The sequence below is a fragment of the Jatropha curcas genome, chromosome 10 (assembly GCF_041381405.1).
Source record: "Jatropha curcas cultivar XTBG-Jc1 chromosome 10, XTBG_Jcur_1.0, whole genome shotgun sequence".
Classification (NCBI taxonomy): domain Eukaryota; kingdom Viridiplantae; phylum Streptophyta; class Magnoliopsida; order Malpighiales; family Euphorbiaceae; genus Jatropha; species Jatropha curcas.
This window is the reverse complement of record NC_143160.1, coordinates 25,467,671-25,489,873: the sequence shown is the minus strand read 5'-3', so window position 1 is coordinate 25,489,873 and position 22,203 is coordinate 25,467,671. Positions and strand designations below refer to the sequence as shown.

At 35.8% G+C, this 22,203-nt stretch overlaps 1 protein-coding gene across 2 annotated transcripts; it reads right to left on the bottom strand.

The window, feature by feature from the left end:
* Window positions 1-611: 611 nt before the first annotated feature.
* Window positions 612-20,503, bottom strand: UNG (uracil dna glycosylase). 2 transcript variants are annotated; one of them, XM_012220701.4, is made up of 6 exons: window positions 20,103-20,495; window positions 19,644-20,026; window positions 16,064-16,094; window positions 13,957-14,092; window positions 13,285-13,368; window positions 612-936 (listed from the first exon to the last, which is right to left on the bottom strand). In XM_012220701.4, the coding sequence occupies exons 1-6, from the start codon at window positions 20,383-20,385 to the stop codon at window positions 855-857; spliced, it is 999 nt and encodes a 332-aa protein (XP_012076091.1). In that variant the 5' UTR covers window positions 20,386-20,495; the 3' UTR covers window positions 612-854. The 2 variants fall into 2 exon arrangements, 1 of the variants encoding a protein (XP_012076091.1); XR_002284751.3 differs by lacking the exon at window positions 16,064-16,094 and having other exon boundaries at window positions 883-936; window positions 20,103-20,503.
* Between the last annotated feature and the right edge of the window lie 1,700 nt (window positions 20,504-22,203).

Genomic DNA, 22,203 nt, shown 5'->3' with positions numbered 1-22,203 from the left:
AAAATTATATTCTTTGAAGTATCTTTCAAAATTTTCTTATAATTTATTTACTTAATAATATTTAGACAAAATAAAGTGATAATTTATTTGATTATTTTGTAAAATTAATTAATTTTATTCTTATATGAGTATAAGCATTCTAAATTTATTTAAAATAAAATTTACCAATTATTTTTAAACTCATATTAATATTTTTGAAAGAAAGATGTAACATTAAAATCTTTTTTTTTTTGAAAAAAAAAAAAATATATCGTAGGAAACTTTAACCGAAACTGCACTGGCAAATCAAGAGCCGGTTCAAGTTTGATATTTTAAAAATTTCGACGCGATTCAATGAACTGTTCAAGTTTGACATTTTAAAAATTTCGACGCGATTCAATGAACCGGCCATGCCTAGATTATTGGTTTCAAATATCATATTAAAAACTTATATTTTGAAAAATGGAATTGATAAAGACAAGTAATGGTATTTGCTTACAAGTCGTAGAAACAAATTAAGAATGAGACCATTTGTTCTGACTAATTCTTGGTTAAACCATTTGTTCTTTAGTAAACTATATTTTTACATTGATAGTATTGGGTTAAATTTATTTACAAGTTGAGTAGATTAATTAATTAATATTAATTAATTATTATTGAGGAGTAGACTGTAATAGTAGGCAACACAAAAATATATGTCAAAGGATGAAATTTCTTAATTCCTAGCAATAAAGGCTAATAACAACGTAACCGAACCGTATGGCAAACAACCTCAAATGCCAGAAAATGAGTGCAAGTGCAGCCCCAAAAAAAACTTGACCTACAAGAACATTCATACACAAAATATGACCCATACTATAAATGAAGACCAGTGGTTAATTGTCCAATGAAGTTAGTTGCCAATCTATTGGAAGATTTCCCATTTTCTCCAAAAGCTTGTTTGTCTGAGAGAAATGCCTGACCATATCACAGTGTAGAATAGTTAATAGATGTGTGAATTGTGAATTTCAATATTTTAACACAAGGAAAACAAAAGGATTTGGATATATAAATATCCATTATTTTAACTACTTCATTGCCAACAAAAAATATATATATATATATATATATATTATGAAGATATCCCACTGAGATGGTGTGATTCTCTATCCATGATAGTCTACATTTTTGAACCCTTGTTTGATGTTTTGACTCGCTAATGACCCAAAAATTTTAAGGGCATTGTAAATTGGAGTTGACTGATTTCTAAAAGCACTAAAAGTTGATATTTAGAGTTAAAGGTTAGATTGATGAATTACAGTATTTATAGTATGAGCATCCTCTTTCATTGACAAGCTTGTTTTTTTATTCAGGCCCAAATCAAATCTACTCATTCGATTCATTGTGCCAACTCAAAATTTGCAATTGCAAGCAAAAGAAGAGTTATATGTTTCAACAAATAAGCTTTATTGAAATTACACTAACATTGTGAGACCTTCAAATTGTTTCAAGTAGTTCAACAGTAACTCGTGAAGGACCAATGCAAGAATCTCATCAATCATCATGAAGAGCACGAAGAAAAATTTGGAAAATCAAAGCTTTTGATTGTTAATATTTCAAAGAAAGTGTATGACAGAGACATCAACCAAGCTAAGGATAAGCATGAAGAATTCAAGGAAACTTTTCCAAAATGAAGACGAAAAAGATATGGAGTCAAAATTGGCAACATGACCAATTTTCTAGTTAGACAACAAATGCAAAGAAGTTGATATTATCGCAGGATAATTGATTTCTTATATAGTGCTGACGAATATAACAAAGGAAAGAATGATTCCGTAACTTAAGTTTCATTGATTTCTTAACTCCAATTGCTTATTCTTCGGCACTGAAAAACAGGATGGGTTTTCTTTTACTAGGAGAGCATGATGTAGTCAAGGAAAGAAATTAGGTTATTTACTTTTGATGTATGAGATTCAGATTTTCATGTAAAACTTTCTAGCGCAGAACGGTTTTACTATTTAGAAGTTAGTTTGCTCCCTATTAAAATAGGCTAAACATTTAGCCAAACTTTTGAGTAAATGAGGACAATAAATAGTCCTTCCCTATAAATACCTATATAACCTAGTTATTTTTCAAGGCTTTTAATAATGGAATTTGATTTCACATTATATATCACATGCACATTTATTAAAAAACATATCAGGCTAGTATTTGAGGAAAAAAGAAAAATATTGAGTATTAAATAGTGTATATCCAAACACAAACAAGTACTCGCACATTTATACAAGTCACTATTATTATTGCAAAAACATAATTTCCTCAAAACCATGGTGGTGAAGCACAAACCCATATCCACCCAAATACCTTTGGGAGGGTGAGCATTCCCTACCGAGTTTGAGAAGTTTGCCAATAAAACCTGATGTGGCAGAGTGAAATTGTGGATACATTGCACTAGTGTCACTCAAATAATCAATATTCCGGTCATAAAAGGTCAATTTATTGCAATTTTGCTAATCTTTAATTTTTTGGGTAGAAGCTAATCTTTAATTTTGTGTCAATTTTTTGGGTAGAAGCTAATCTATTAGGAGTTAGATTCCTCATTAGTTTATGATTTGTATTCCTAAATAGCTAGGTAGCAAAGGAATTCTTTATATATAGACCTATTGTTTTCGTCAAATATCCCCCCAGGACCCGAAAACATCCTTTTTCTGATTTTTGATGAAACAAAATATTTTTATTTTAGATGCGGTGCTGATAAATCGGTCTTATAAACAATTTTGAGTCGCCACCCATTGTTTAGGCAATGGGACCGTTTTTATAAAAATGACTTCATTTTAAACCCAATTTTGTTTTAAGGCCAAATTATTTTAAAAGACTGGTCAGGCGCACCAATGCGATTCTGGGTAAGGGAATTGGGTACATCGGCCCGTTGGAAGCCGACGCCCGAAAAAACCGGCCTCTATTATTAACCTATGATTTCTAATTTATTTTAGTTAGAAAAGCCAAATTATTTGTTTATTTAAACCCAGCCCAAATAAATCGGACTGAGTTCCTATTTGGAAAATTATTTAATCGTCCCAAGCAAATCTAATTATCACATAACAATTATTCAAATTAAAGCAATTAAACCAAATAAATAAAAAACCCGCTCTTGCCTTATGGTTTAAGGCGGGCGACAAACCGAATCAAAAATATTAAATGGAATAAATAAATGACCCGCTCTTGCCTTATGGTTAAAGGCGGGCAACAAACCGAAGAATAAATCAAATAAATAAAAGACCCGCTCTTGCCTTATGGTTCAAGGCGGGTAACAAACCGGATCCAAAAATATATATAAATCAAATCAAAAATTAAATCCATAAACTAATAAAAATAAAGCCATACATAATTTTAATATTTGAATCACATTTTAATTTTTTATTTTTAGTTTAATTTCATTTTTGCATTCAACCAAAAATACTAAAATTCATACAAATAAATATATATAATCACATTTTAGTATTTTAAGCTTAATTAAACTGTGATCTGTTCATAATTGGCCATTTTCATATTTATTGAAGAAATCAAACTTTATTTATATGTAAAATTTATTATTATATATTTTTTTATTTTTTCGGATGAATAGTGCGTGAACAGTGTGTTAATAGTGTGTGTACAGTGCATGAATAGTGCGTGAACAGTATGTGAACAGTGAATTTCTGTAAAATTAAGAACATTTACTGTTCATCGATGAACAATTACTGTTCATTGATGAACAACTATTTATTTTTTTTTTTTTTTAAGAATTGATTTTTACATTATTTCTTGTTTAAATGTGATTTAAGGGCATATAAAATGGCCAAATATAAACAGAATACAATTAAAAAAAAAAGCTTAAATTACTAAAATCACAAAAATATGTAAAAAAAAATAAAATATGTAACAAATACAAAAATATATAAAAGATACAAAAATGTTAAGGGAGTTACCTGATCCTCAGATTGAAGATTGTAAATAGATCAGCTGTCTTTTTAGATCTCCTAGAAGATTTATTTCCAAGGTTTTAAGTGAATTTTCTTTATATTTATTTTTTTTGTTATTTTCTCTCTTTTTATATTTTAATTCACCTAAAATTAATATCTAATAGTAATTTCTCTTCAAAATTAATTCACAAGAATTTTTTGGAGAGAAATTTGAAGATTGTGAAGTGCAGTAGAAATTGTAGTTGTAGATTGTAGTGTGAAAATTGTGAGAGAGAGGGGTATTTATAGAGGTTTGGGGGTACTGTAGCAGTGCAGTACAATACTGTAGCATGAGCACTGTAGCACACAGTACAGGTATTGTAGCATAGTTACTGTAGCACGCAGTTCAAACTACAGACCGCTTTTCTTAAGCATTTTAAGACCGATGAGAGTGACGAGTTCGGATTGCGTGATTTGGAGAGTTTGAGACAAGGGAAGGATGAAGGCTTTTCTGATTACTATAGGAGGTGGAGAACAAAGCTATACAGGGTTCAGACGAGACCAAAGGATAAAGAGTTGATCAGAATCTTTATTAGGAGCCTGTTGCCCTTCTTTAAGGAGAGGATGTTAACCCAACCTTTCACTGATTTTTCTCTAGTTCAAAGCGCTGGTTTGAATATAGAGGAGTTGTACAAGGAGGAAAAGAAGAAGAACAGAGGATTTGGCAATTATCGGACCTCCTATGGTGACAGAAATGTCGGAAGTAGCAATCAGAATCAATCAAGAAGCAGTAATACAGTGGGGGCAGTTAATGAAAGGGTCAGAAGAGAATTCATTGACTTGGGAAGACCCTTGAGTACAGTGCTGAGATCATGTATCAAGAATGGGGTACTTTCAAAGCTGCCAGTCGATCCAACTAAACCTATTCGGGGGAGGTATATGGATCGGAACTGCGACTACCATCAGTGCAATGGGCACTCTACTGATGAATGTTTCAAGCTAAGACATGACATTCAAAACCTGATCGACAGCGGGAAAATAACCAAACCTTCCGAGAGAAACAAACCAAGTACGAAGAACAACTCGCTCCCTCAGTACCAGTACATCTGTCCGCCTCACAAGTCTCAATCGGGTGGATCAGTTAATGCAATCGAAAGTGGATTGCCGGAAGAAGTTGTGTTAGCAGAAGCTGAGTATGAAGAAAGGATGTGCGCAATGCTTAATATATGGGATGATTGCAGTAGCGAAGATGAAGCCGAGAAGCCCGTGAAGATAGAAATTGAGAAGAACATCACTGTAAAAGTGGGCGATGTGCTAGAGGATGAAGACGAGCAGATACAGCTCGCAATCCAAAAGAGTCTAGCTGACCAGGAAGAGCAATGGTATTATAGCAGTGAAGAAGATGTGAATGAGATAGGCATCCAGAGCTTGACTCGAAGTGGACGGGTGTATAATCCTAACAGTAGTGCTCAGATCAAAGGGAAGGAAGTTGCCACTGATAGTGCAAAGGAGAAGACAACAGAAAAGGGCAGAGAAGAGACAAAAGAAAAGAAAAAAGAAGAGGAAGTGGTAAAAGTGCAGAAGAAGACTGTTGAAGTAGGCGAGAGCAGCCAGAACAGGGCACCCAGTGGCTTGACAGCTAATTCAGTGTTGAGCCAGTTGCAAAGGACAAAAGCTGATATTTCTTTATGGGATCTACTAATAGCCTCCAAAGAGCATAGGGAGTCCTTGTTGGAAGCAATGACATTTGTCAGAGTCCCAGCCCGGATCCAGAGTATTGACATGATCAATGTGCTGCAACGAAGAATTGGGGAGATTACCTTTTTCGATTCTGACCTTTCGCCAGAAGGAAGAAACCACTTCAAGCCATTATACATCCAGATTGCCGTTAACGGGCGTGACACCCGGAATGTAATGGTGGATAACGGATCAGCCCTGTGTGTGTGCCCATTGAAGATGCTATCCAAGTTTAAAATCGAAGAGTCAGAACTTGAACCATCAAACATGGTGGTCAAAGCTTATGACAACACCATGCGGAGTGCAAAAGGAACTTTTAGAGCGAAGATATCTACAGGGGCTGTAGAAAGCTGGGTAGATGTGGTTGTGCTTGATATTTTAGCCAATTATGCTCTTTTGTTGGGAAGGCCCTGGCTCCATCCTCTAGGCGCAGTTCCATCTACCCTGCACAGGAAAGTAAAAATTCCATGGGGCACAGATGTGGTGACAGTTAATGCGCAAGAAGACCTGAATGTGGCAACAGTAGAAGGCCTGGAGATGGCAGTACCGTTGTCTGGCTTCCAAGTGGCAGTGGTTGACGCGCCAGTTAATGAGGAGAATAGTGTTGTGAACAGAATGAGTCCTTTTTCAAGGAAAATGATGAAGAAAATGCAGTGGCAGTATGGTAGAGGTTTAGGCCGGGAGCTGTAAGGAAGGTTTGAGCCTCTCTCATCGGCATGCGGACAACAAGATAAGCGTGGATTGGGATATACTGAAAGTAGAAAGAAAGAAAAGTATGAGATCCAGTCTCCAGTCAGAGAATCAGGCCTGAACCAGATTTTCTTTGTCCCTGAGGCTTCAGGAGAATTCGAGAGCAGAGGGAAGATTTATCCTGGGTTAGAGATTTTCATGACAGATTTTGAAGAAAAATTGATCAAATCTCCTGAGCCTTCTTTTGAACAGCTGGTTGAAGGCACCGAATTTATGGTGGGCATGGTGCAACCAAGCAATGGCACTGAGTGGTCGAAGAAGGTATCTGAGTTTGAAGACTTCTTGGGGATTGGGGATGAAGTTGCCAAGATGGTGCAAGAGCGAAAAGCCAAGGCAAGGATCCTCCAGTCGGTATTAGCCGCTGAAGATGCTGAGGAGGCAGAGAGGAAGGTGCTGAAGATGAAGCTAGAAGAGGCCAAAGCAGAAGACGCCCCAGAAACAGAAGAAATACCAGAGGCTGATGAAGTGATCAAGGCAATAAAGAACACTTGTAATGAATGTATTGAGCAGGCAATTAATCCTGTATTTTGCTTCTCTGATGTTTGTTTTGAGAACAATATGGATGATTTTTCTCTTTTATTTCAATCAATGGAACTAAATTTTGATTATTTGTTCTCTTATTTTCCTGATTGTCACATTCATGGCATTGATTATACCACGCGCATATTTGACATAAATGCATTGCATAATTTTGCATTTAATTTAAGCACCACCGAAGATCCTAAAATAATCGAAATCGGATCAGACTTTAAACCTGAACTCAGACAGGATCTTCAAGAATGCATCAGAAGAAATCCAGAGGTATTTGCCTGGAGCTACGCAGACATGCCAGGAATCGACAGGTCAATAGCAGAGCACTTCATTCCTACTGATCCGAGTGTTAAACCGGTAAAGCAGAAAAGGAGAAGGGTCAGACCAGAATGGCAGGATAAGATCAAAGCAGAAGTCCAGAAGCAATTGAATGCAGGGTTCTTGGAAGTAGTACATTATCCGGAATGGTTGGCCAATATAGTCCCTGTGCTGAAGAAAGATGGGAGGATAAGGGTATGTGTTGACTACTGGGATCTGAACAAAGCCTCGCCCAAGGATGACTTTCCACTTCCGCACATAGACGTTTTGATTGACAGCGCTGCTGGAATGGGTTGTTATTCCATCATGGACGGATTCTCCAGATACAACCAAATACTGATGGCCTTAGTTGACAAGCATAAGACTACTTTCACCACAGACTTTGGTACCTTCTGCTATAGAGTAATGCCATTTGGACTGAAGAATGCCGGGGCGACATATCAGAGAATGACTACAACATTATTTCATGATATGATCCATAAAGGGCTAGAAGTGTACGTGGATGACATGGTGATCATGACAAGAACACAGGAAGAGCACGTAGAAATGCTAGAAAAGTTCTTTGCACGGGTCAAGCAGTACAACTTAAGACTCAATCCCAAAAAGTGCGTATTCGGAGTAACGAAAGGGAAGTTGTTAGGTTTTGTTGTAGGACCTAACGAGATTGAGGTAGACCCCGACAAAATAAAAACCATTCAGAATATAGAACCACCAAGAACAGAGCGTCAGGTAAGAAGCTTCTTAGGTAAAATTCAGTACATCAGCAGATTTATTTCGAGGTTATCCATCACTTGTGCTCCAATTTTCAAGCTACTTAAGAAGAATCAGCCTGTTAAATGGAACGAGGACTGCCAGAAAGCCTTGGATCGCATAAAGAAGTATTTGATGAATCCACCAATATTGAGTTCGCCTAGACCAGGAGAACCTCTGATTCTATATTTATCTATAGAGGATGCAGGAGTGGGAGCCATGTTGGTACAGCCGGACGCCGCCGGTGTGGAAAAGGCCATTTACTACATTAGCAAGAAACTACTGCCTATTGAGGAGAAGTACAATCCGGTGGAGAAAACGTGTATGGCAGTAGTATGGTTGATAAAGAAGTTGAGGCCTTACTTTGATTCCTTCAAGGTCACTTTCGTTTCCAAAATTGATCCTATGAAGTATTTGCAGAGAACGCCTACTCTAGAAGGATGGTTGTCCAAGTGGTTAATTCAGATGTCTAGTGTGGATGCAGAGTTTGTAACAAAGAAAACGGTCAAAGGTCGGGTTGTGGCAGAGTTCCTAGCTAAAAACCCAACTACAGATGACGAACCATGGGAATTAGAATTTCCAGATGAGCACTTGCTGTGTGTCGAAACAAGAGCCTGGAAATTATACTTTGATGGATCAGCCAACAGAAATGGAGCTGGAGCTGGTATTGTAATTGAAGCACCTAATGGCGAGGTCATCACAATGTGCAAAAGACTGTTGTTTCCGGTCACTAACAATATGGCTGAGTATGAAGCATGCATCATGGGAATGGAAGCTCTTCTCGCATCCGGTGCTAAGGAAGTCGAGGTGATAGGAGATTCGTTATTGGTTATTGAACATGCAAACGAGAGATGGAAAGTAGAAAAGGAGAGATTGAAGCCCTATGTCGAGTACTTGTTAAAGAAGGCAGCACTTTTCGATAAAATCACCTTCACTCACATAGGAAGAACCTATAACAAAATTCCGGATGCCTTGGCAAACTTAGCATCAGCTTGGCAGGATTTGAGTAAAGTGCCGAAAAAGCCATTCATTACAACCACAGCCAATATCCTGTGCTATCAAGAACATTTTGTGAACCAGGTAGAATCATCCCATATATTAAGCATTGCGCACATCCTTTCTTCATACTCAGCTTCTGCTAACACAACTTCTTCCGGCAATCCACTCTCGATTGCATTAACTGATCCACCCGACTGAGACTTGTGGGGCAGACAGTTGCACTGGTACTGAGGGAGCGGGTTGTTCTTCGTACTTGGTTTGTTTCTCTCGGAAGGTTTGGTTATCTTCCCGATCAGGTTTTGAATGTCATGTCTTAGCTTGAAACATTCATCAGTAGAGTGCCCTTTGCACTGATAGTAGTCGCAGTTCTGATCCATATACCTCCCCCGAATAGGTTTCGTTGGATCGACTGGCAGCTTTGAAAGTACCCCATTCTTGATACATGATCTCAGCACTGTACTCAAGGGTCTTCCCAAGTCAGTGAATTCTCTTCTGACCCTTTCATTAACTGCCCCCACTGTATTACTGCTTCCTGACTGATTCTGATTGCTACTTCCGACATTTCTGTCACCATAGGAGGTCTGATAATTGCCAAACCCCCTGTTCTTCTTCTTTTCCTCCTTGTACAACTCCTCTATATTCAAACCAGCGCTTTGAACTAGAGAAAAATCGATGAGAGGTTGGGTTAACATCCTCTCCTTAAAGAAGGGCAACAGGCTCCTACTAAAGATTCTGATCAACTCTTTATCCTTTGGTCTTGTCTGAACCCTGTATAGCTTTGTTCTCCACTTCCTATAATAATCAGAAAAGCTTTCATCCTTCCCTTGTCTCAAACTCTCCAAATCACGCAACCCGAACTCGTCACTCTCATCGGTCTTAAAGTGCTTAAGAAAAGCGGTCTGTAGTTTGAACTGCGTGCTACAGTAACTATACTACAGTACCTGTACTGCGTGCTACGATGCTCATGCTACAGTACCTGTACTGCGTGCTACAGTACTGTACTACACTGCTACAGTATCCCCAAACCTCTATAAATACCCCTCTCTCACAATTTTCACACTACAATCTACAACTACAATTTCTACTACACTTCACAATCTTCAAATTTCTCTCCAAAAAATTCTTGTGAATTAATTTTGAAGAGAAATTACTATTAAATATTAATTTTAGGTGAATTAAAATATAAAAAGAGAGAAAATAACAAAAAAAATAAATATAAAGAAAATTCACTTAAATCCTTGGAAATAAATCTTCTAGGAGATCTAAAAAGACAGTTGATCCATTTACAATCTTCAATCTGAGGATCAGGTAACTCCCTTAACATTTTTGTATCTTTTATATATTTTTGTATTTGTTACATATTTTATTTTTTTTTACATATTTTTGTGATTTTAGTAATTTAAGCTTCTTTTTTTTTAATTGTATTCTGTTTATATTTGACCATTTTATATGCCCTTAAATCACATTTAAACAAGAAATAATGTAAAAATCACTTAAAAATCAATTCTTAAAAAAATAATAAATAAAATAAATAAATAGTTGTTCATCAATGAACAGTAATTGTTCATCGATGAACAGTAAATGTTCTTAATTTGATCATGCACTATTCACACACTATTCATGCACTGTACACACACTGTTCACACACCATTCACACACTGTTCACGCACTATTCATCCGAAAAAATAAAAAAAAAATATAATAATAAAAATAATAAATTTTACATATAAATAAAGTTTGATTTCTTCAATAAATCTGAAAATGGCCAATTATGAACAGATCACAGTTTAATTAAACTTAAAATACTAAAATGTGATTATATGTATTTATTTGTATGAATTTTATTATTTTTGGTTGAATGCAAAAATGAAATTAAACTAAAAATAAAAAATTAAGATGTGATTCAGATATTAAAATTATGTATGGCTTTATTTTTATTAGTTTATGGATTTAATTTTTGATTTGATTTATATATATTTTTGGATTCGGTTTGTTAATGGATTTAATTTTTTATTTGATTTATATATATTTTTGGATCCGGTTTGTTACCCGCCTTGAACCATAAGGCAAGAGCGAGTCTTTTATTTATTTGATTTATTCTTCGGTTTGTTGCCCACCTTTAACCATAAGGCAAGAGCGGGTCATTTATTTATTCCATTTAATATTTTTTATTCGATTTGTCGCCCGCCTTGAACCATAAGGCAAGAGCGGGTCTTTTATTTATTTGGTTTAATTGCTTTGATTTAATTGCTTTAATTTGAATAATTGTTATGTGATAATTAGATTTGTTTAGGACGATTAAATAATTTTCCAAATAGGAACTCGGTCCGATTTATTTGAGTTGGGTTTAAATAAACAAATAATTTGGCTTTTCTAACTAAAATAAATTAGAAATCATAGGTTTATAATAGAGGCCGGTTTTTTCGGGCGTCTGCTTCCAACGGGCCAACGTACCCAATTCCCTTACCCAGAATCGCATTGGTGCACCTGACCAGTCTTTTAAAATAATTTGGCCTTAAAACAAAATTGGATTTAAAATGAAGTCATTTTTATAAAGACGGTCTCATTGCCTAAACAATGGGTAGCGACTCAAAATTGTTTATAAGACCGATTTATTGGCACCGCATCCAAAATAAAAATATTTTGTTTCATCAAAAATCACAAAAAGGATGTTTTCGGGTCCTCTGGGGGATATTCGACGAAAACAATAGGTCTATATATAAAGAATTCCAATGCTACCTAGCTATTTAGGAATACAAATCATAAACTAATGAGGAATCTAACTCTTAATAGAACTCTATTTACAACTAATCCTTAACACTCCCCCTCAAGTTGGAGCATAGATGTTAATCATGCTCAACTTGTTACAAACTACTACTTTCCGCAATGCACAATACCATACTCAACAACTGTACCCACTTCATTATAGCAATATAGAATCCCAAACCAAATAGTAGCAGCAGAATTAAGACAACACACTTAGGTTGTCGAAACAAATCTCACTGAACCAGAAAACAACTCACAGGGCTGTTTCAAGCTTCCATAATCAATGCCTCAAAGAGGAAACCTAGTAGCACAGATATTCAGAAACGCAGCAAAGGAAAATATGGCAAACGGAGCACACCACTAAAGGCCAAGAACACAATGCAACTCACTGGGGTTACACTGCTCTCGACAAAGGAGAAGGTTCAAAAGCAGAATACCCGTACTTGCAGCAAAGGTGCAGTACTAAACCCTAATGCAAAAAGGAATTACTAGAAAATCACCGAAAATTACCTAAACCAATTGTCATAGCAAAGGAAAAATATGTTTCCTCAGCAAATTAAAGCAACAACAGTAGCAGAGGACTGCTCGACACAGCTGCAACAGAATTACAGCAAACAAACCTATTGAATAAACCCAAGAATGTCGATGCAACTCACTTGGTTGCACGTCTCTCTTCAAGCCAACGTCGAAGAGAGGAACCAGAGTGAAAAAGACCATTGGACATGCGCCAGCACATGAACCAGAGCAGGAAAAAAGAGGTGGCGAGTGGTGGCCATTCGCTTGGAATCCGGCGACCGGATTCTGGGGAGTCGCTGATCGGCGGCTGGAGAATATCCTGGGGTAGGCGGTGAGGCAAAATACTAACCCTAGAAAGGCTTACTAGGGAGGCAGTGGCTTCTCGTAAGGGAAGTTTCAGGAAACTTCTTTTTTTTTTTTTTTTTTTTTTTTTTGAATGGAAGGCTATGATACCATATTGAGAGATTATATTGTAATTGTATTTCTTGTATCTCGTCAATCGATTACATAGGTCTATATATAAAGAATTCTTATGCTACCTAGCTATTTAGGAATACAAATCATAAACTAATGAGAAATCTAACTCCTAATAGAACTCTATTTACAACTAATCCTTAACACCTCAACTAGTTTGGGACTAAAGCTTGATTATTGTTATCAAATGATTTTAAATTCCTCTTCCAAACTTTTTCTACAAAAAGTATTTCAAAATTTTTTTGGACGTATACTTTGCTTTGCATTGATATTAATTTGGCAAGAGCGAATATTTGAAACAAAAGATTCATATAGCTGGCCCCAACTAGTTTGGAACTAAACCTTGGTTGTTGTTGTTTGATTAGGATGGGGATCCATTTGTTGACTTCATTAGTAAGTGGATCCTAAAAGGAATTGAGTGGTATAGAATATGATGCCAGAAATATCTTTTAAATGCCACATCAACAATCCAAGACAACATTCTAATGTCTAACTTCCTGAAAAGTATTCATTCATTGAACAAGAAAAATAAGTAAAGACTCACCTGCAACCAAAGTACCCTCTATTTGCAGATAAACCAGAAGGATGTGCTGCCTTCAGAATGTAATGCTTTGTTCCATCAATTAACCTGTGCAGCTCCATTCTTATAAGCAGATCAAGTACTCGAGCCATTTAAAAAAAAATGCCAAGCATTCTTCTAAATTTATTAAGTGAATAGAACCCAAGTAAATCTGGGTCATAGTGTAATTGATGATATGATCCTAATTTACACTTCTGAATCTTTGCCATCCTGTATTAAATTTCAAATTATTCTGGCTCAAATAATTCCTTAACTTTAGAACCTTCAAAAGAATGGAAAGGCATAACTGAAGATAAGAAATTTGTCAAACATAGTGGAGTATTGTACAACAAGTTAGAAGAAAATGAATTAATCTTGATAGTTGGAATTTGAGTTGAAAAATGACAGTTTCACGGACATTGATGGCTAGGAAAACTTGAATTAAATAATTGAAGTTTTAAATTGCGTAAGTTGTAAGAAAATCAAGGATAAAACATAAGTGGAGTTTTAAAGCACACTGTGGCACAGAAAGATATAACACAATTAGAAAGGATCATACCCTGCAGAAAACTCTTTACAAACAAGCATCACATCATACAGAGAATTGCATAATACTCTCTATATTCAGTTAGTACTGAATATACTGAATGAAAATACCTGGATTTCTCTTGAGCAGAGTTTCCCCAAAGGAGAAAAACAACTCCTTCTTTATTCTGTGAAATTGTTTTGATAACAGAATCTGTAAATTGTTCCCATCCTTTTTTAGCATGAGAGTTTGCTTGATGACTCCTAACTGAACAAAATAAAGACAAGTTAAAAAAGCAACATTCTGTTTTGACTAAAATAAATGAAGAGAAACAAGTGCTTAGAATACATTCTTAAGGTTGAACTGAATTAAAAGACTAGCAGAACAGGTTCATGTGTTAAGTTGTCCACCAATAAGTTTTCAAACAGTAGCACCAAAATGAAATACTATACATGTACATATGAAAATACAGATATTCAAACATATATGAGATAGTAAAAGTACAAGAAAAGAAACATATTTTTAGCCATAGGAAAATTTGACATGCATATAGGGGGCGCTTGTTTTAGCTCTTGGGGGCCAATTGATAGCTGTTTGACCCCAGCCGGCAGGCCAACCAGTTTGTTAATGAAAAGGATCAGCAATTTGTTAGTTTTTTAGTGTCCCTTCAATTTAGATTCTAAAAACTTCATTCCCTGTTAGTTGATAGCTGATTTGATTTTAAACATGCATTGCTCTCACAAAATTTATCAATAAAAAGCCATCATTTTGTTCTGCAAATTAATTTTTACATGATCAATTTGTTTATAATTCATTGAAAATCAGATACAATATGTCGAATATTACTATCTTTATATTTACATTCACAAAAAAAAAAGAATATTTATTACAAACATATACAACAACTAATTACGATTGCTTGAATTAATTTTTTATTATTTTTTTACATGTAATATCAAATAATAAATTTAACAATAAAAGTAGCCAATGCCATCATTTAGAAGAGGTATCATTAACAGGAGAACTCGATTGATTATAAAAATAAATCAAAGGCTTAATTTAGAAATTCAAATAAAATTTGAAGACTTACAATGTAACAGTTTCATACTAATAAAGTAAAGCCACCAAAATGAGGTATCAAAATGTTAAGTCAAGCCCAATGTTTCAAGCTTGCGTCAGTTAATTTTCAAAATGAACTTTATCCCAAATTTTATTTTTGTGCTTTGTCTCAAGTTCATGCAAAATTTGATGAAATAACGAGGTCTAAGCCCAAACAAGAGTTTCTAGTCATTCTTAAGTAATTTGATCAAAATTTTGGCATTGAACTAATATAAACAATTTGTTTAACTCTAACAAACCCCAATGCAAGAGGGTTCAAACCTGGACCGTCAAATGGCTTCAGATTTGTGAATGAAAGTAATTGTTGATTCCTCTTTATATAGAGGCAAATCTCTTCTCATGTTAGTTGAGGTTTAAGAGCTCCAACATTCCAAATCTTTCAGAAAGTCTTCAAGTTAGACTGCCTTTTTGTTCAAATCTCAAGTGAAAGGAAAAAGAATAAGAGAATAAGCTATGAAAAGGTTTATAGGAGGAAGCAGCAGACGACTAAAAGCAATTATTAATATCTTAAACTTTGGTTACGACTTCAACCACCACTCTCCTTTTGCTTTTCTGCTTCAAGCATCACCATCACCATCACCATCACCATCAACTCTACCACTACCTCTTCTTCCACTGAAAAACTCAGTTGATAGATCCAACTCTCAACTATAACTCACCACTTCAAGTTTCACCATTTTTTTTCTCTCTTACATTTAGTTTACTTCTTTTGAATTGATTTAGAACTATTATTATGGCAGATGTGATGCCCATGCCAGTTTTTTTATGGCATATTCTATACCACATGAGCATCAACAGACAAACATTAAGCTGGTCCCGAAATAATAGTGAAGCAATTTACAAGGTACCACAATTTCACAGGAAAAAAAAAAAAAAAAAAAAGACACAGAGAGTGACAAAAACCTTAGGGCTTTTTTGTATTTGTTCCTTTCTTGAAAAAATAAGAAATGATGCACTTTCTCTTGATATTGGTTTATTAAAAGAAAAAGTTTTGACAAATCACATATTGCATTGGTAGGTTTGAGAGTTCTTAAACAGAAGCCAAATTTCTGTCCCACCATGCAAAAAATTGGAAAATTAGCAAGTAATGAACTCATTTACATAATTTAGAAACTTTACCTGTAAGAACAGTATTGAGCAATAGAACACCCTGCAATTTCCAAAAGGAAAAAATAAATACATATGTATCAGAATATTTTCCTTAGAAAGAAACTAAGGTAGAATAGGTGTTACTCTTTTTTAATTTCTCTCTCTACAAGGAATCATACTTATTAAGAGAAAATATTGTAGTTGTATTTCTTGTATCTCATCAATCAATTACATAGGTTTATATATGAGGAATTCCTATGCTACCTAGCTATTTAGGAATACAAATCATAAAATAATTAGGAATATACTTATGAACTAATTAGGAATACGTGTACTATATTGATTTTCCTTAATACTCCCCCTCAAGTTGGAGCATAGATGTTAATCATGCTCAACTTGTTACAAACTACTACTTTCAGCAAAGCAAAATACCATACTCAGCAACTGTACCCACTTCATTATAGCAATAAAGAATCCCAAACCAAATAGTAGTAGCAGAATCAAGACAACACTCTTAGATTGTTGAAACAAATCTCACTGAACCAGAAAACAACTCACAGGGCTGTTTCAAGCTTCCATAATCAATGCCTCAAAGAGGAAGCCCAGTAGCGCAGATATTCAGAAACGCAGCAAAGGAAAATCTGGCAAATGGAGCACACCACTGAAGGCCAAGAACACAATGCAACTCGCTAGGGTTGCACTGCTCTCGACAAAGGAGAAGGTTCAAAAGCAGAATACCCGTAAATGCAGCAAAGGTGCAGTACTAAACCCTAATGCAATAAGGAATCACTAGAAAATCACTGAAAATTACCTAAACCAATTGTCACAGCAAAGGAAAAATATATTTCCTCAGCAAATTAAAGCAACAACAGTTGTAGAAGACTGCTGACACAGCTGCAACAGCATCGCAGCAAACAAATCTATTGAATAAGCCCAAGAATGATGATGCAACTTATTGGGTTTCACATCTCTCTTCAAGTCAATGCCGGAGAGAGGAATCGGAGTGAAAAAGACCACTGGACATGCGCCACCGCGTGAACCAGAGCAAGAAGAAAGAGGTGGCGCGGGGGCCATTCGCTTTGAATCCGGCGACCGGATTCTTGGGAGGCGCTGATAGGCGGCTGGAGAATATCCTGAGGTAGGCGGTGAGGCAAAATATTAACCCTAGAAAGGCTTCCTAGGGTGGCAGTGGCTTCTCGCAAGGGAAGTTTTGGATTTTTTTTTTTTTTTTTCAATTGAAACAACAATGAATGGCAAATTGAAAAGAGGGTAGCATAGTCAGGAAGTTTCTTGTTACTGGCAATCTTTTATGACAGGATAACAAAACAAAAAGATACAGAGTAGAACCAGAAATAAAAGAGATTTACAGGGTAAAGCCAGAAATAAAAATTTTAAGTACAAAAAGCATTATAAAATCACCTTTGGAACTGGCTGCAATTGAGAATCTGAAGACTTGCTAGAAAAAGAAAAATCTCCATCCTTGCCGACTGATATGTACTTTGCCTTAGGAAGGCTGTAAAGGTGAGCTAGAATTCTACAAACTTCATCGCTCCCAGGTTTATCTACATCAAATGCCTTCCACCATGGTGGGTTCTCAGGAAGAGGTACTTGGAACCTGCGGACAGCAGCATATACAACCCCACAAGCCACAACCTCACTCTTGAAACGAACACACAAGGTTGGCACAAACTATCATTTGCGAGATTCCAAGCTTCCTGCCTCAATTCTTCAGGCGCTCCAAGGGGTCGCAAGGTAGTTTGAAATAAATTTGTGAGGTTGTTCAACATGACAAACAAAACCCATCTCTTTCAATATGTGTTCTGCTCAGTTCCACCTTCAACTCTGCAAATTTCTTTGAACTTAGGTCCAAAAACTCCCGGGTTAAATTCTTGCATTCCATTCAGTGAAAAACAATAATGACTTGCCTTGATTTTCTAGGGCTTTCCTGTAGTTTTGACGCAAGCCAACCACAACTGGCTGCAACTTTCTTGACATTGAATCAAGCAAATGATTTCTTGGAATAGAAACGATGGAGTAGTACTTGACCAGTGGCCATAACAGCTTGTGGTAATCTAAGTAAACTACAAATTTCTTGAATCAAATCACAGCCGTAGATTCTGAGGGTAGTTTCAGTGGCTTCATCGATCCCATCTTTTCTCAACGGTGAGTTCTGCAATTGCTCGTCTATAGGAGGTACAGACGTAACTGTATTACATAAGCACAACAGACATTTGCTGCACCTCATGGATAAAGAAGAATGCTCTGACACCCACTACACTGAAGCTGGCTTGGCATAGCTATTTGAAGGTTGTTGCCGGAAATCGTTTGGCTTGACGGAAAACAGAACTAAAATCCTTTGAAGCTCATTATCTTGAACGCATGATAACCAAGTACAACAACAAAGGGAGGAGATAGAGAGAATGAGGTGGCAAAGGAGCTCGTGTCGTCGCTGGGGAGTCCCTTTTCAGTCATCAGTGTTGGCCGGCAGTAAGAGGAGAGAGGAAATCGTGCAAAGAAAGAAAGAGAAACGGAAAGAAAGAGAGGGAGGGTAACTCATACCATGTTAAGAGAAAATATTGTAGTTGTATTTCTTGTATCTCATCAATCGATTACATAGGTTTATATAAAAGGAATTCCTAGGCTACCTGGCTATTTAGGAATACAAATCATAAACTAATTAGGAATATACTTAGGAACTAATTAGGAATACGAGTAGTATATTGATTTTCCTTAACAATACTGTTAATAAATTAATTTTTCAAATCAAAATAGTCTCTTAAAATAGCTAAACCTGGAGGATAAAGAAGACCAGGACATTGCACAATCAATAATAATGTCTGAACGCTTCAGTAAGCCTTCTCGTATGTGTAGGTGAAAGGGAAAGAGTCATATCTGTGAACTTCGAGAAATTCATTTTATCTTTTTTGAAGAGGTTGAATAAAAACATTCATGATCTTGCACAAGAATTACCATCATGGAATCATCATAATCAACGCAAAATAAGATTTCCATGAAAACTATCTATTGACTCTGTTGAGGATCTCTTGGAACTATGGTAACTTTTTTGCATTAAAAAAACTAAATCCACCTTTTTTAACCATTTCAGACAAAATTAAAACTCGCTCAAACAAATGGTGGGTTAAATGTAGTAAAAAACAAGGAAGAACAGCAATGCTTGGGCAGAGAGATCAGTCTTTCTAGTTCGTTCAAGAAACATTCAGTGGGATCAAACCAAATGCATTTCATAAGTGAGCTAAGCATTCCATTTTCTTACTATGACCTTTGAGTTTTTATACAACAGGAAAAATACCATGAAAAAAAAAAAAAAAAAAAAGCCTTTGTATATGAACCGTCATCACATGAGTGGAAGCCTTGTTTATATTTATCAAATTTATGAAATTCAGACTCAAAAACTACAAATGATGACACTTAACTGCGACAGCACTGACAGAATGATGCTAAAGTGTTGAGATAAGGAAATCTAATCAGATAGAGAGTATAACAAAGAACTATCAACAAATGAGAAAAAGAGAGATTATTGAGAACAAAAGTGAGAATAACACAGCATGTAATAAATTTAAACAACAAGGGCAAAGAGATTTAAGTATACCTGAATAGCCCATCGTTCTAGATTTCCATGAGAGGGTATAGCAAAGCCAAGATCTTGTTTAAGTTCCTTAAAAATGTTGACAAGACTTGAAGGCGGTTTGATTCCCTCAGGAACAGAGAATGAAAGGCCCATTGCTTGACCAGGACCATGGTAAGGATCCTGTCCAATGATAACAGCCTTGACACCGTCAAAAGGGGTGGAGTTGAGAGCATTGAATATCAAGTGTTGGGGTGGATATATGGGTACACTGCCATTGCATATCTCATTTTCAAGAAATTTACAAAGAGTCTTCGCATAGGGCTTTTGGAGCTCCCCGGAAAGCGCTTCTAACCAAGTCTCCTCCACTAGTAGTTTCTCCAATTTCACATAACCCACACCTTCGCCTGAGCATATAAAGAAATGAAATCAAGAAACAAGTAAAAACCCTAGAAAATCAAAATAGTTAGATTGAGGGTTTACTTTTGGACTTGGAAACTAATTGTAAACAGAGATTGAGATTTCGCTTCGCCTTTGCACGCAGTTTATTGAACTCAATACGCGATCGTTGAACGGCGGTAAGGGCGGAGGAGGAAGAATCGGTGATGGATTTGGAAGGAATTGGGTTAAATTGATGATTTAGTGGGTTTGAAGGTTCGACAGAGGAGGATACCTTTATGCGCTTTGCAGGTTGTAAGAAATCTCTAAGCGTCTTTGCAGACGCCATTGCTTTCTTCTTGGCGGGTTTTGGCGGGAGGTCGCTCATTCACTGGCTTATACAGCACTTACAGTCTAACCACTGCCCCAAAAATCAAAGTGCGAAGATTAGGCCATATAAATAGATTCCCCCTCAACTTTAACAAAGTAACACTAAATTTTACTGCAGACCAATTATATATTTAATGTTCAAAATGATGCACTAAATTAACACCTTTTCCATACTGGCAACACACATATATATTTAATCTCAGAGCGTGAATGAAATGAAAGTCTACCAACGTGGATAAAGAATAGTGACCTAGACAAAACAGCGTATTTGGGATAAATTTGTTCCCTCCCTTTTTACAACTGCTTTCCCCTCTATTTTTTAACATGTTAAATTAGGGTTTGAGCTAAAAAAAAAGATCCATTCCACGATCTCTGTCTCCCACTCAATGCAAAATTGGGTCTATATGTACACGAGTGAAGAATGATGGAAATCTCAGTTGATTATATGGTTCCCAATTGCTATTGTCATCAAACAGCGGTGTTGAAGGTATTTTGAACTAAGGCAAATCCTGGCAGAAGATTTTATGGTTGTAGAAAATTTAGGATATGTGGAAACTACATTATATTTGTTCTTTTTATTTTTATTTCAATTTATTTTGTATTTTATTGATTTCAAATACTTGGTGAGTGTAATTTCTTTCAATGGCATGATCCACAATGTCAATCATATTCAACACGTGATTTTGGGACTGCTTACAAGAATCAAAAAATATGAGGAACATAAGAAGAGGATGAATGCAATGTGGTGGAAGATGGTTGTTGGGTTCTGCATTTTATTTGTTATTGTAACAATTTGAGAAGTGGTTAGAGGTTGATGATGGATTATTATTGTTGTGGATGAAAAATGGGATATAGATATTTTGGTACTTTTTTAACCCAATAGGAGTTGTAATGTCGGTACGAAAAATACTTATTTTGGTAGTTTATTACTGTGTCGCTCATGTCGAAGTAATTAACAATTAATATATTTTAATTTTCCATCAATGATGAAGCTTGTTCCTGTTCATTTGTTTGTACAATTGTCCAATTGTTTAAGAATTCAACTTGATTGCTTTCAATTTCAATAAGTTAAGCTAATATACGAAAAAATAATTGGAAGCCAAATTGCAATAATTAAAATACATCGCTAACGTTCCAAACTAAGATTTCATTACTGAAAATGATAATTATTCATAATTTCTGGAAAATGGATAACAAAAGTGGATTTCTATTTTGCAGACATAACACAAATTGCTTCTGTTTGGACCCAAAAGACGCCATATATTTTGATATTTCTCAAAATACAGTTATAACTACCAAAACATTTGCTATTACAAAAATAGAAGTAGAAATCCTAGTTTAATTTCCTCTATTGCCACTTTGCTATGTTGGTTTGTTGCTGCCTTGTGAAGCTTGGCTTGAAACATTTGTTCTTCTTCCTATTTGAGGCTGTGAAGTTGACTCTCTTTGTCTCTACATGTCAAGTCTTTGTTGCTGGAGTTGCTTGGCAGTGACAGCATTTTTACCCTTCCATTTCAACCCTGGAGGTTTGAAACCAATCTCACCAGTAACAACTATCTCTCTAGCATATCTCTGGTTGTAGTTGTTGATGAGCCTCCATTATACCCTCTTCCTCCTGCCTCTGCCTATCGGAGCAGTTACAGTCACATTTCCAGGATTGGTGTGATGCATGGCATTACTTGAGAGAAATGAATAGAGAGACTCATATACTTCAATGGAAGCATATATTTCACAGCACAAAACTCAAATACTTAATTTCCATTTCAATACCAAACTTGCAACACAAGTCAGTATCTTTTCCAATGGAAACAAGAGT